Below are 12,616 nucleotides of genomic sequence, written 5' to 3'. Positions count from 1 at the left end.
TCCACACCAACTCCTTAACGTGACAAAACTCTTGCATATTTAAGATTATTTACTCCCATCTCAGCACGTATCCTAACATTTACGTAGCAATTCATCTATTTTGTTTGTAAAATTGGTTCTTAGTTGTAAATTGTAACAAATAGTCCACTGGCCTGTATCAAAGCAAATTTACTCCAGAATCCCATAACAGTAGACAGTGGCATTGCTTTGGAATTTAGAATGTTATACTAATAAGGGTCCTGTGATACAATAAGCTATACTTTTACAATTTGTTTTACCTCCAATTTTCGAAATATTAGAGGCCATTTTGCGTCTAATAGTCAATATTATTTAAGTCAGCCTACAATATTGAAACAAAAAACAGGCTGCTGGAACAAACAGTGCTCTACAACTTTTATCTAAAACGGTTATATTAGATTAGAGATTAAACTGGAAAAAGAACAATATTATAAGCAAGTTATTGATAACAATAAAAATAATCCACGGGAAATGTGGAAAAAACTTAAGTTATTGTTGCCTGGGAAACAAACTTCAGCACCTGAAACAATTAATTTTGAGGGACAAATTATATCTGACCATTTGTCAATTGCCCAAAGCTTTAACAATTACTTTCTTGACAGCATTGATGTTATCATTAGTAACATTCCTGACTCTGCTTTGATGGGGGAGCTTCCGGTGGCAGCTCCTTGTGTGGCTGAGAAATTTGATCGGTTTAAATCTTTGTCCATGACAGATCTGAAACGTATCTTGAATGATTTGAAGGACGTTGGGGGGGGGACTAGTGGAATCTCTGGAAATGTTGTGAATACATCTCTGATAAATGGTGTTTTTCCCGATGAGTGGAAGGTGTCAACGGTTTTTCCCGTTCCTAAGGTTGCGGGCACTGTTCTCTGCGGTGAGTTCAGGCCTATAAACACTGTCGAAACTTATGAAAAGGTTTTGGAGTTGGCTGTTAAAAAGCAAATACAAGAGCACTGTGATAGAAATAATATTATAGCAAAAAATCAGTCGGGCTTTCGAGAACGCCACTCATGTGAAACTGTTGTTGTCAATATGTGTGACATTTTTAAAAGAGAGTTGGATAAAGGTAATTTCGTTTTGGCAGTGTTCTTGGATTTTAAGAGAGCGTTTGAGACCGTGGACAGAGGATTGTTGTTGCGTAAACTGAGTAACATGGGCTTTGGTGGTGCAGTTTTGGGATGGTTTACTTCGTATTTGCAGAACAGGAGACAAAAAGTCAAATTTCGGAATTGTTTGTCTGATGAAATAAATGTAGGGTATGGAGTGCCACAGGGAACCGTTTTGGGTCCACTGTTGTTTCTCTTATACGTGAATGACATTGTCAAGGTTGTTCGTATTTGTAGGGTGGAACTGTTCGCAGATGATACCATGCTGTATGTGACTGGTAAAGATCTAGCATTTATGCAACAAAGGATGAATAATGACTTACAGAAACTGTTTCAATGGCTTTGTGTTAACAAGTTGTGTGTGAACACATCAAAGTCAAAGTTCTGTTTGGCAGCAAGTATAACTTAAGACATGTGAATGTGAATAGTATAAACATAGTCATCAATAATACCGCCATCAAGCACGAGCAGCAAGTTAAATATCTGGGAGTGATTCTGGATTCCGGCCTGAAATTTCACGACCATGCAGATTACGTAACACGAAAATTTTCAAGAAAAGTTGGTTTTATTTCAAGGATGGGCAGACAGTTCTCACTCGAAACTAAGCTTCTTTTGTATAATAGCCTGGCGGCACCACACCTGCAGTTTTGTTCCACCCTATTGTATGGTTTACATGCTTTTAAGATTAGTGCGATCCGTATTGTTCGATCGTGCAATGAGGACAATATTAAAGTGCAACAGATCGGCGTTTTGAATATTTTACCGGTGAGACAAAAAATGTTATATAATGTGCATGTTTTTATGTTTAAGATTAAAAATAAGATGTTACCGTCGTATATTTGTGAAAGATTTAAGTTTTTTAAAGATGTTCACCGGTATGATACTAGAGGTTCTGCGGATTTTATATTGTCTGATTCGTGTAAAACTGGTCAATTGTATAATTCTATGTTATATAAAGGACTGCAGGAATTTAATATGTTACCGAATCATATTAAAGATTGTAGCAACCTCGAGAATTTTAAAAAATTAATTAGAGAACACTTTTTGTAGTTTTTATATTGTGATTCCTATGTATTTTTTTAAATTTATTTTAAGTTTTTTATACCCTTTGTAATTGTTTTTGTATATAGCATTATGCTAAATAAATCATTATTCTATTCTAATAAATAAATTATGACAAGGCATACAGCTTACGTTAGATACTTGTTGGTATGCGTTTATTAATATTAGTTATTATACATTTCGTAAAAAAATCCTAAAAATAATTATAAAGTTATAACAAGTTTCGTACATATATAGAACACAAAAATCCTAAAATAACAACTGAGTTGGACAAGCTATTTAAAATGCCTCTACTAGGCGTTGTTACAATGTTATCATTAGGGTCGGTAGTACTGTTAGTTACCGGTACGACAGTAACAGTTGTACCGTTTGTGGTTTCGCTCGTACTGTTCGTAACAGGTGCGACTGTAACAGTTGTACCGTTTGTTGTTTCGCTAGTACTGTTCGTAACAGGTGCGACAGTAACAGTTGTACCGTTTGTTGTTTCGCTAGTACTGTTCGTAACAGGTGCGACAGTAACAGTTGTACCGTTTGTTGTTTCGCTAGTACTGTTCGAAACAGGTGCGACAGTAACAGTTGTACCGTTTGTTGTTTCGCTCGTACTGTTCGTAACAGGTGCGACAGTAACAGTTGTACCGTTTGTTGTTTCACTCGTACTGTTCGTAACAGGTGCGACAGTAACAGTTGTACCGTTTGTTGTTTCACTCGTACTGTTCGTAACAGGTGCGACAGTAACAGTTGTACCGTTTGTTGTTTCACTCGTACTGTTCGTAACAGGTGCGACAGTAACAGTTGTACCGTTTGTTGTTTCACTCGTACTGTTCGTAACAGGTGCGACTGTAACAGTTGTACCGTTTGTTGTTTCGCTAGTACTGTTCGTAACAGGTGCGACAGTAACGGTTGTACCGTTTGTTGTTTCGCTCGTACTGTTCGTAATAGGTGAAGCAGTAACAGTTGTACCGGTTGTTGTTTCGCTAGTGCTGTTCGTAATAGGTGAAGCAGTAACAGTTGTACCGTTTGTTGTTTCGCTCGTACTGTTCGTAATAGGTGAAGCAGTAACAGTTGTACCGGTTGTTGTTTCGCTAGTACTGTTCGTAAAAGGTGAAGCAGTAACAGTTGTACCGGTTGTTGTTTCGCTCGTACTGTTCGTAATAGGTGAAGCAGTAACAGTTGTACCGTTTGTTGTTTCGCTCGTACTGTTCGTAATAGGTGAAGCAGTAACAGTTGTACCGGTTGTTGTTTCGCTAGTACTGTTCGTAATAGGTGAAGCAGTAACAGTTGTACCGGTTGTTGTTTCGCTAGTACTGTTCGTAATAGGTGAAGCAGTAACAGTTGTACCGTTTGTTGTTTCGCTAGTACTGTTCGTAATAGGTGAAGCAGTAACAGTTGTACCGGTTGTTGTTTCGCTAGTACTGTTCGTAATAGGTGAAGCAGTAACAGTTGTACCGTTTGTTGTTTCGCTAGTACTGTTCGTAATAGGTGAAGCAGTAACAGTTGTACCGGTTGTTGTTTCGCTAGTACTGTTCGTAATAGGTGAAGCAGTAACAGTTGTACCGGTTGTTGTTTCGCTAGTACTGTTCGTAATAGGTGAAGCAGTAACAGTTGTTGTTTCGCTCGTACTGTTCGTAATAGGTGAAGCAGTAACAGTTGTACCGTTTGTTGTTTCGCTCGTACTGTTTGTAATAGGTGAAGCAGTAACAGTTGTACCGGTTGTTGTTTCGCTAGTACTGTTCGTAATAGGTGCGACAGTAACAGTTGTACCGTTTGTTGTTTCGCTAGTACTGTTCGTAACAGGTGCGACAGTAACAGTTGTACCGTTTGTTGTTTCGCTCGTACTGTTCGTAACAGGTGCGACAGTAACAGTTGTACCGTTTGTTGTTTCGCTAGTACTATTCGTAATAGGTGAAGCAGTAACAGTTGTACCGTTTGTTGTTTCGCTCGTACTGTTCGTAATAGGTGAAGCAGTAACAGTTGTACCGTTTGTTGTTTCGCTCGTACTGTTCGTAATAGGTGAAGCAGTAACAGTTGTACCGTTTGTTGTTTCGCTCGTACTGTTCGTAATAGGTGAAGCAGTAACAGTTGTACCGTTTGTTGTTTCGCTCGTACTGTTCGTAATAGGTGAAGCAGTAACAGTTGTACCGTTTGTTGTTTCGCTAGTACTGTTCGTAATAGGTGAAGCAGTAACAGTTGTACCGTTTGCTGATTCGGTAGTATTGTTAGGAGCGGCGGTAACTGTTGTAGTATTTGTACTAGTGTCAGTGCTGTTTGCTTCATTTGATGATGTTGAATTAGTGGTGGCATCGCTTTGATTAAATTCTGATCCAATGACTAACCGACTTTCGCTTCCTTCCGTCTTTACGAGCGAAAATATTACGTCCTCATCTTTATCGTTTCCATTCAAGTTGTTGGTATCTCCATGTGCTAAAAAAAATTGTCACTTAAATAACAATTCTGAGTAATCATATAGATACTATACTGTGTCATACAATGAAATACTTATCGATATTGACATAATATACAAGCTGTTACAAATTCGATGCATTAGCATTGCTATCTCAGAAACTATGGTTGATAGAGCTTTAGTTGAATGGAGGCAAAGTTGCGCATTTTATTGCTAAATAATTTGGTTAAAATCTTCCGAAAATATCCGACGAAAATCGAAAAAGTCAAATTTCTATTTTATTTTTTTACCACTTTAATATTGTTGTTTATTAAGTTTTTTGAAAATCAATGGCACCTTCTGGAGGCACTTTTTTATGCTCTTCAAGAAAATAGTTTTAGTTTTCAACTCCGACGTTTTATTTTTTACATATCATCATCAACTTCAATTTTTCAAATACGGTACTGGACTTTTTACTTCGTTTTTTAGTAGCTACAGACCTCCCGAAAAAGTCAATATTCAAGCAGGAAACGTATTGTTTAGTTGAAAATAAAGGTTTCATATAGTTGAGCATATTATACTCTGTTGCACTAGCCATATAAAAATCAATGCAAGAAAACTCAAAATGGAAATGAGGAATCAATCTTGCTCTTACAACTTGACTTTCTAGACTAAAGTTCAACAACTTTAGTCTAGAAAGTCAAGTTGTTAAGTGCGTGAAGTGATCATTTGTCGTACGGAATTTTATTGTGGAAAAACCAGTTTGTTACTTTATTGTTAATCTTTATACTAGCACAACACTGAGAGCATATGGACGTCTACTTCAGTATACTCTGTAGAGTTTTATGGGATTCTAATACAATGCAAATGAAAACAGAAGCGATGCTCTGTGATAATAATGGTATGTAATGTTAATTTTTAATAGATTTGAAGACATCTACTTAATTAAACCTCATGTAAGTGTAAATGTACCTCAAATGTAATGTGCACTAACAGTAACATTTTCACAGTACCTTCTTTCAGCAAAAGAACTCCTAGGATTAACGTTCCATAAGAGAACTTCATTGTGAAACTTGTTTTTTACACTTGCTCACCAATTTAAATACACTTAAACGTTTGGTTTAAACTTATAAGAGAAACCTTTAAATTTCTTCTGACCACTAAGAAATTAATAACAGATTCACATCAGTTATGTCGCCTTACCACTTATATTTACTAGAGATCAGTTGATGTGGCCATCTTAATGTTCTTTTAATCTTATTTTTCTGGTATATTAATCCTAACTTTAATTAATTTGTTACTAATTTAAACAAAAACGTATAAGCAATAAGCCGTTTAATCCTCAGCTTGTATCAGAAATACCATTTTTAATTTCTGGGGAAAGATTAGTTTCTCATCTCATGGTGGCAATTCCGAGATTTTTTTTAATAAGACATTAATTTGAAATAGATTTTTATATTAAAAAGCTCTTGTCTTATATACATGGTGTCCAGAAACTGCTAGTCAAAAATTATGGGGTAAACAAAAGTATTTACAAGTCCACAAAACATGCGTCAGAATAATGAATTCAACAGTTTTCACAATTTGAAGAAAATTAAGATTACTAGTATTAAACGGAAACATATTAAAATAATAAATCTATTTCACTCGTAATACCTTAGAAGCAAAGAGGCATACAGGGTAGTATACAATAGATGGTATTTTACACTTTTATGGAAATCTAGACGTACGATCATTCTTAAATTGTGCGATCTAAAATAGTTTCATCTTTGCCATGCTAGTTGTATTAAAAAGTATCAGAAACCTTGTGATTTTAAATGGAACACAATGTAGATTCTTATAAATTCAGAATCGCAACCTTTTTCTAATCATTTTTTGTTAATTCACTTTTATGTCGATTTTTTACTTTAACACCCTGTATCTGGGTTATTGTTCATATTTCGAAAAAGCGTCAAAGGAAAAAAAAAAAACCTTATTTTTTGAAGCCCTATTCGCAGGTGAAAGGAAAGCACCAACTTTGGAATCACCCTGTAGATATTTTAAGATTGGATATTTCCTTAATACATTAATTTGTTTTTGTCAACAAGAATAGTCTAATCCCTGATTGATATACGGGTTATTCACGCTATTCGTCACGAAAAACTGTGACTAAACTAATCAGTTTCAAGTAAAGCTAATATTTTACGTATCTTGTAAAATTATTTTCAAGATGTAACGAGGGTTAGCAACTAAGACAGGACATCGGTTTTGTATTTAGGAAAATAAAAAAGATACATCGTAATACTACAGACTTACTACTTACTTACTATTTTGGAATACGTCTTCCAATGCCAAAGTGAATGACTTTGGCAATGTTGTATTGACGTACTTCCCAATTTAATTTGATTTTGTCTGTTCGTATCTTCGATAATTTTTACTTGCATTGTTGCGTGCTCGTATATTTATAAATGTTTCTCATAAATAAAAATTCTTTGAGATTAGATAATTGTCATTTTAATCAATTATGTAATGTAATTAAAGTTAGGTATTGTATTTGAATTTTTATTAGTGTTTTTGTTTTGCATTTTTACCGCAAACGCAGTAACTTTTCCCAAGTCGTGTTTATTTTGAAATTTGTAAGATTTAGGTTGCAGGAACATAATATATCACAATGCAATATTAATGGCCTTTTATTTTTAATATTAGTATACAGGAGGTTCTATTTAAAAACACAACTTTACTTCAACAATTCCATTAATATAGTGTATACACAAACATTAAATGTAGCAGAATCTCGGAAACGGTAAAAAATCGACATAAAAGTGTATTAACAAAAAATGATTAGAAAAAGGTTGCGATTCTGAATTTATAAGAATCTACATGGTGTTCCATTTAAAATCACAATTACTTTTTAATACAACTAGCATGGCAACGATGAAACTATTTTAGATCGCACAATTTAAGAATGATCATACGTCTAGATTTCCATAAAAGTCTAAAATACCATCTATTGTATACTACCCTGTATGCCTCTTTGCTTCTAAGGTATTACGAGTGAAACAGAATTATTATTTTAATATGTTTCCGTTTATATAATACTAGTAATCTTAATTTCCTTCAAATTGTGAAAACTGTTGAATTCATTATTCTGACGCATGTTTTGTGGACTTGTGAATACTTTTGTTTACCCCATAATTTTTGACTAGTAGTTTCTGGACACCATGTATATAAGACAAGAGCTTTTTAATATAAAAATCTATTTCAAATTAATGTCTTATTAAAAAAATCTCGGAATTGCCACCATTAGATGAGAAACTAATCTTTCCCCAGAAATTAAAAATGGTATTTCTGATACAAGCTGAGGATTATACGGCTTATTGCTTATACGTTTTTGTTTAAATTAGTAACAAATTAATTAAAGTTAGGTTAATTAATTTTAAGTTAAGTAATTAAAGTCTATTTAAATTGGTGAGCAAGTGTAAAAAACAAGTTTTACAATGAAGTTCGTTCTCTTATGGAACGTTCATCCTGGGAGTTCTTTTGCTGAAAGAAGGTACTGTGAAAATGTTACTGTTAGTGCACATTACATTTGAGGTATATTTACACTTACATGTGGTTTAATTAAGTAGATGTCTTCAAATCTATTAAAAATTAACATTACATACCATTATTATCACAGAGCATCGCTTCTGTTTTCATTTGCATTTTATTAGAATCCCATAAAACTCTACAGAGTATACTGAAGTAGACGTCCATATGCTCTCAGTGGAGTTGTGCTAGTATAAAGATTAACAATAAAGTAACAAACTGGTTTTTCCACAATAAAATTCCGTACGACAAATGATCACTTCACGCACTTAACAACTTGACTTTCTAGACTAAAGTTGTTGAAAAGGCCATTAATATTGCATTGTGATATATTATGTTCCTGCAACCTAAATCTTACAAATTTCAAAATAAACACGACTTGGGAAAAGTTACTGCGTTTGCGGTAAAAATGCAAAACAAAAACACTAATAAAAATTCAAATACAATACCTAACTTTAATTACATTAATAATTCCTTAAAATGACAATTATCTAACCTCAAAGAATTTTTATTTATGAGAAACATTTATAAATATACGAGCACGCAACAATGCAAGTAAAAATTATCGAAGATACGAACAGACAAAATCAAATTAAATTGGGAAGTACGTCAATACAACATTGCCAAAGCCATTCACTTTGGCATTGGAAGACGTATTCAAAAATAGTAAGTAAGTAGTAAGTCTGTAGTATTACGATGTATCTTTTTTATTTTCCTAAATACAAAACCGATGTCCTGTCTTACTTGCTAACCCTCGTTACATCTTGAAAATAATTTTACAAGATACGTAAAATATTAGCTTTACTTGAAACTGATTAGTTTAGTCACAGTTTTTCGTGACGAATAGCGTGAATAACCCATATATCAATCAGGGATTAGACTATTCTTGTTGACAAAAACAAATTAATGTATTAAGGAAATATCCAATATCTTAAAATATCTACAGGGTGATTCCAAAGTTGGTGCTTTCCTTTCACCTGCGAATAGGGCTTCAAAAAATAAGGTTTTTTTTTTTCCTTTGACGCTTTTTCGAAATATGAACAATAACGAAGATACAGGGTGTTAAAGTTTTACTGAAAAAAAAACAAAATAAAAAATAACTTAAATTTAATTTTAACTAACTACAGGTTATTCCTTATCAACAGACATAAACAAAAACAAAAGATTTCAGCCGCCTTTGAACTAAGTTTTAATAATTTGACATTTTAAATTAAAACAGCATTTAATTTTAGGCACGCATTAAGACGGTTTTTATTTTTTTTACTGGGAAACGGTGCGTCGCGTCGTAGCGAAAAATAATAAAAGGGGTTTTATTTTTAGAATTGAACAAGGAATTCAATAATAAATTTTATGTTAAAAAAAAAACAACCAGTAGGGTAATATTTTATTATTATTTTATTTATTAACAAATGATACGCGCGCCACTGGTAAACGCAAGAAAATTGTTGTTTCTTGGAAAATTTGCTTTCCACGTAGCTACTGACACCTACAAAATGTTGTTTAATTACTTCAAGTGGTTTGGCCAAAATCATTAAATTTTTATTGTTTCAGTAAAACTTTGACACCTTATATCTTCGTTATTGTTCATATTTCGAAAAAGCGTCAAAGGAAAAAAAACCTAATTTTTTGACGCCCTATTCGCAGGTGAAAGGAAAGCACCAACTTTGGAATCACCCTGTATAAACACTTTGATTTAAAATGTGCGATGACACTTGATTTTGTGATGTAATTGAATGCATGCGTTTATTTTTAAAATGAGGTTTAACAATAAATTTGTATTATCTTGATTTATAGATTAAATTAGTATTTTTCCAGATCACTTTTAGTGGCCGTATGACAGTTACGTACGTAAATTTGAAAGTTTTGTTGGTGTATTACAGCAACAAATAAAACACAGGATGTTTTTTACTGTTCACTGCTTTTAATCCAGTACATACGAGATTAACACCTGGTTCTGCTTAATGCTTTGTCAGTTGTCGTTTTTAAGTTACTTTCAAAATAGCTACAAACAACATGTCAAATTTGGCTAAGATTTTGAGAACTTTGAGTTGTAAAATGGTTTAATAATCATTGCGGTTATTGTAACGAATCATACTGTATATTTTGGTATTATCGTTTCTGTGAAAACTGAATCGAGTTAATTAAGATTGCTGTATTTTTTATTTTATTACTTTTGTCAAAAAGACTGCTCAGAAGTGTATTTTCAACTAGAGTTGGGCAAATCTGCGAATTTTCCTATTTTTCCCGAAACTTTCCGGACAGATACCCGAAACTTTCGAATTAGCAATGTTTGTGTTTATATGACGTATTTGACATTGACAATATTGACATTTGGTGTCTTTATCTTGATGCTCTGTGATCCAATTCAATAATGTCAGATAACCGACAAAACTGGTGTATTGACCTATTGTTTCAATGACATTTAATAGAATAGAATAAAAGTACACTAGTTTTACTAGTTTTGCATTATAAAACGCGAGTATTGACTAAACTGAAAGATAAAAATGACAATTAACGCTTGGAAAATGACGGTAAATGAAAACTTTCCAAGAAAGTTTCTGCCCAACTCTATTTTCAACTGATATTTTATTTTTTACGCATATTTGGATAAAGCTTTCATCTTTCACAAATGCACTAATAATAAACATAAACGAATTCATTATATCAAACACCATAAATTCAAATTAGAAAACAAATTTTCCTAGAAGCAAAATGTGTTTTGTGGAAGTGTTGCAGTAGTGCTGTCAGGATAAGAGAAACGCAGGTTTCAATGAGAATTGGCGCGGGTTTGTATTTAGAAATAAAATTAATTTACTAAAATTACATAATATTTTTGTATTCTTTGAACATGTAATTAGAAATTAATAATTTTTTATTCCTTTACAATGCGGAGAATTCATGTTTATAATTTTATACGGCAACAATTTTTGTCGTGCATGTATCCAAATTGGAACAAAGTTATCAGCTTTTCTATGAAAACCTTAAACTTTTCTTGTAAATGCCGTTTTTCACTCTAACAATATTCGTACACTACATACAATATTGAGGTGTATTTTTTTAAATCCTCTCTGCGTTTATAGAGTTTTTAATTTAATGGTGTTGTCTTTTTACGAAGATGGTACGAAAAAGTTTAAATTGGGGCAACGTTGACCAATTTAAAACTGAACCAAATCCCGTTTTAAAAATTACGATTGCCAAGTATGTACTTCCGGCGATATCCGAAAAAATGATTTTTTGCGTTTTTTAATTTCTATCCTTATTTGCAGAGATATCCCAAAACCGAAAAAACATTTTCATTGCCACTATTTATCAGCTATACGATGACGGTTTCATATTTGCCGCCCGACGTTTCGTCTGTCGGCAGTCATCGTCAACTTTCGTTTTTGTTATGGACACCATATTGGATTGTTACACGACCAAATACAGCATTTTATTGTGAATTCAGCGATATATGACAACAACTTATAATTTGCTTTATAAAAGACAAATTAGCTCAATCAAAAATTAATTTTGTCTTAGCTGGCTTGGAATACCAAAAATGCCCTAATTTTAAATTCAATGACAAAATGGCGGCAGTTACAACAAAACGGACACCATATTCATGTTCTCCATGCCAAAATTAGTTAAAATGACCTCTTGATATACCAGGTGTCCAAGAGCACCCTGGACATAGGGTATTAACATGGGAAAACGGTTTTGATTTTTTTGCGCCTGTACGGTTGATTTGATTGAAAAATCGTATTAATCAAAGTTGTAGTACCTATCACGGACTAGTTTTCTGTATTTTTTTCGGATCTCTAACTTGAGCCCTTTCGTCGTAAAACACGAATAAAAATGCGAAAATTTTAACTTTTTACCTGCACTGTATAAGCGGTTGTCGAGCAACCGTACCAGCAACAATGACCTGTTTACCCGTTGCCCGACAACCGCCTATACAGTGCAGGCCAAAAGTTTAAATTCTCTCATTTTTGTTCGTGTTTTACGACGAAAGGGCTCAAGTTAGAGATCCGAAAAAAATACAGAAAACTAGTCCGTGATAGGTACTACAACTGTGATTAATACGATTTTTCAATCAAATCAACCGTACAGGCGCAAAAAAATCAAAATCGTTTTCCCATGTTAATCTCCTATGTCCAGGGTGCTCTTGGACACCTGTATAGTCAGTATAGTAGAACGAGAAAACCCTTCATTTGAAGAAAATGTCGGTGCATTTTTCCAAAAATTAGTAGATTATTTGAAATATTCCGTAGACATACCATATGATCGTAGGTAGCTAATGAATGAAGCTATCACGTGACGTTGAGCGCGCACTGTTAAGCTGCCCCGTTTGGCCGCTAGAGGACGTCAAATTTGATTACTTTTTTACGGAGATTTTGCTAAATCTCTCAAAAACGGTTTAAGTGAGCAGTGTGAATTTTTTTTCTTTTTTTTATTAAAAATAACATTTTTCCGTACAACTCACCGGTTGACCTTTAAAAAA

At 33.6% G+C, this 12,616-nt stretch overlaps 2 protein-coding genes across 2 annotated transcripts in view; one reads left to right on the top strand and one right to left on the bottom strand.

Moving 5' to 3' along the window:
• LOC145731918 (trissin receptor-like) overlaps positions 1 to 12,616 on the top strand; it is a 394,457-nt gene that overhangs the window by 221,376 nt on the left and 160,465 nt on the right. The gene's annotated exons all lie outside the window — the stretch shown is intronic.
• LOC145734929 (uncharacterized) lies at positions 2,323 to 5,749 on the bottom strand. The gene is made up of 2 exons (XM_081988610.1): positions 5,583 to 5,749; positions 2,323 to 4,610 (listed from the first exon to the last, which is right to left on the bottom strand). Exons 1-2 carry the CDS (start codon positions 5,632 to 5,634, stop codon positions 2,401 to 2,403), a joined length of 2,262 nt encoding a protein of 753 aa, XP_081844736.1. The 5' UTR covers positions 5,635 to 5,749; the 3' UTR covers positions 2,323 to 2,400.

This window comes from Ips typographus, linkage group LG1, assembly GCF_016097725.1.
Source record: "Ips typographus isolate SLU linkage group LG1, UJ_Ityp_2.0, whole genome shotgun sequence".
NCBI lineage: Eukaryota > Metazoa > Arthropoda > Insecta > Coleoptera > Curculionidae > Ips > Ips typographus.
This window is presented reverse-complemented; position numbering and strand designations above follow the sequence as displayed.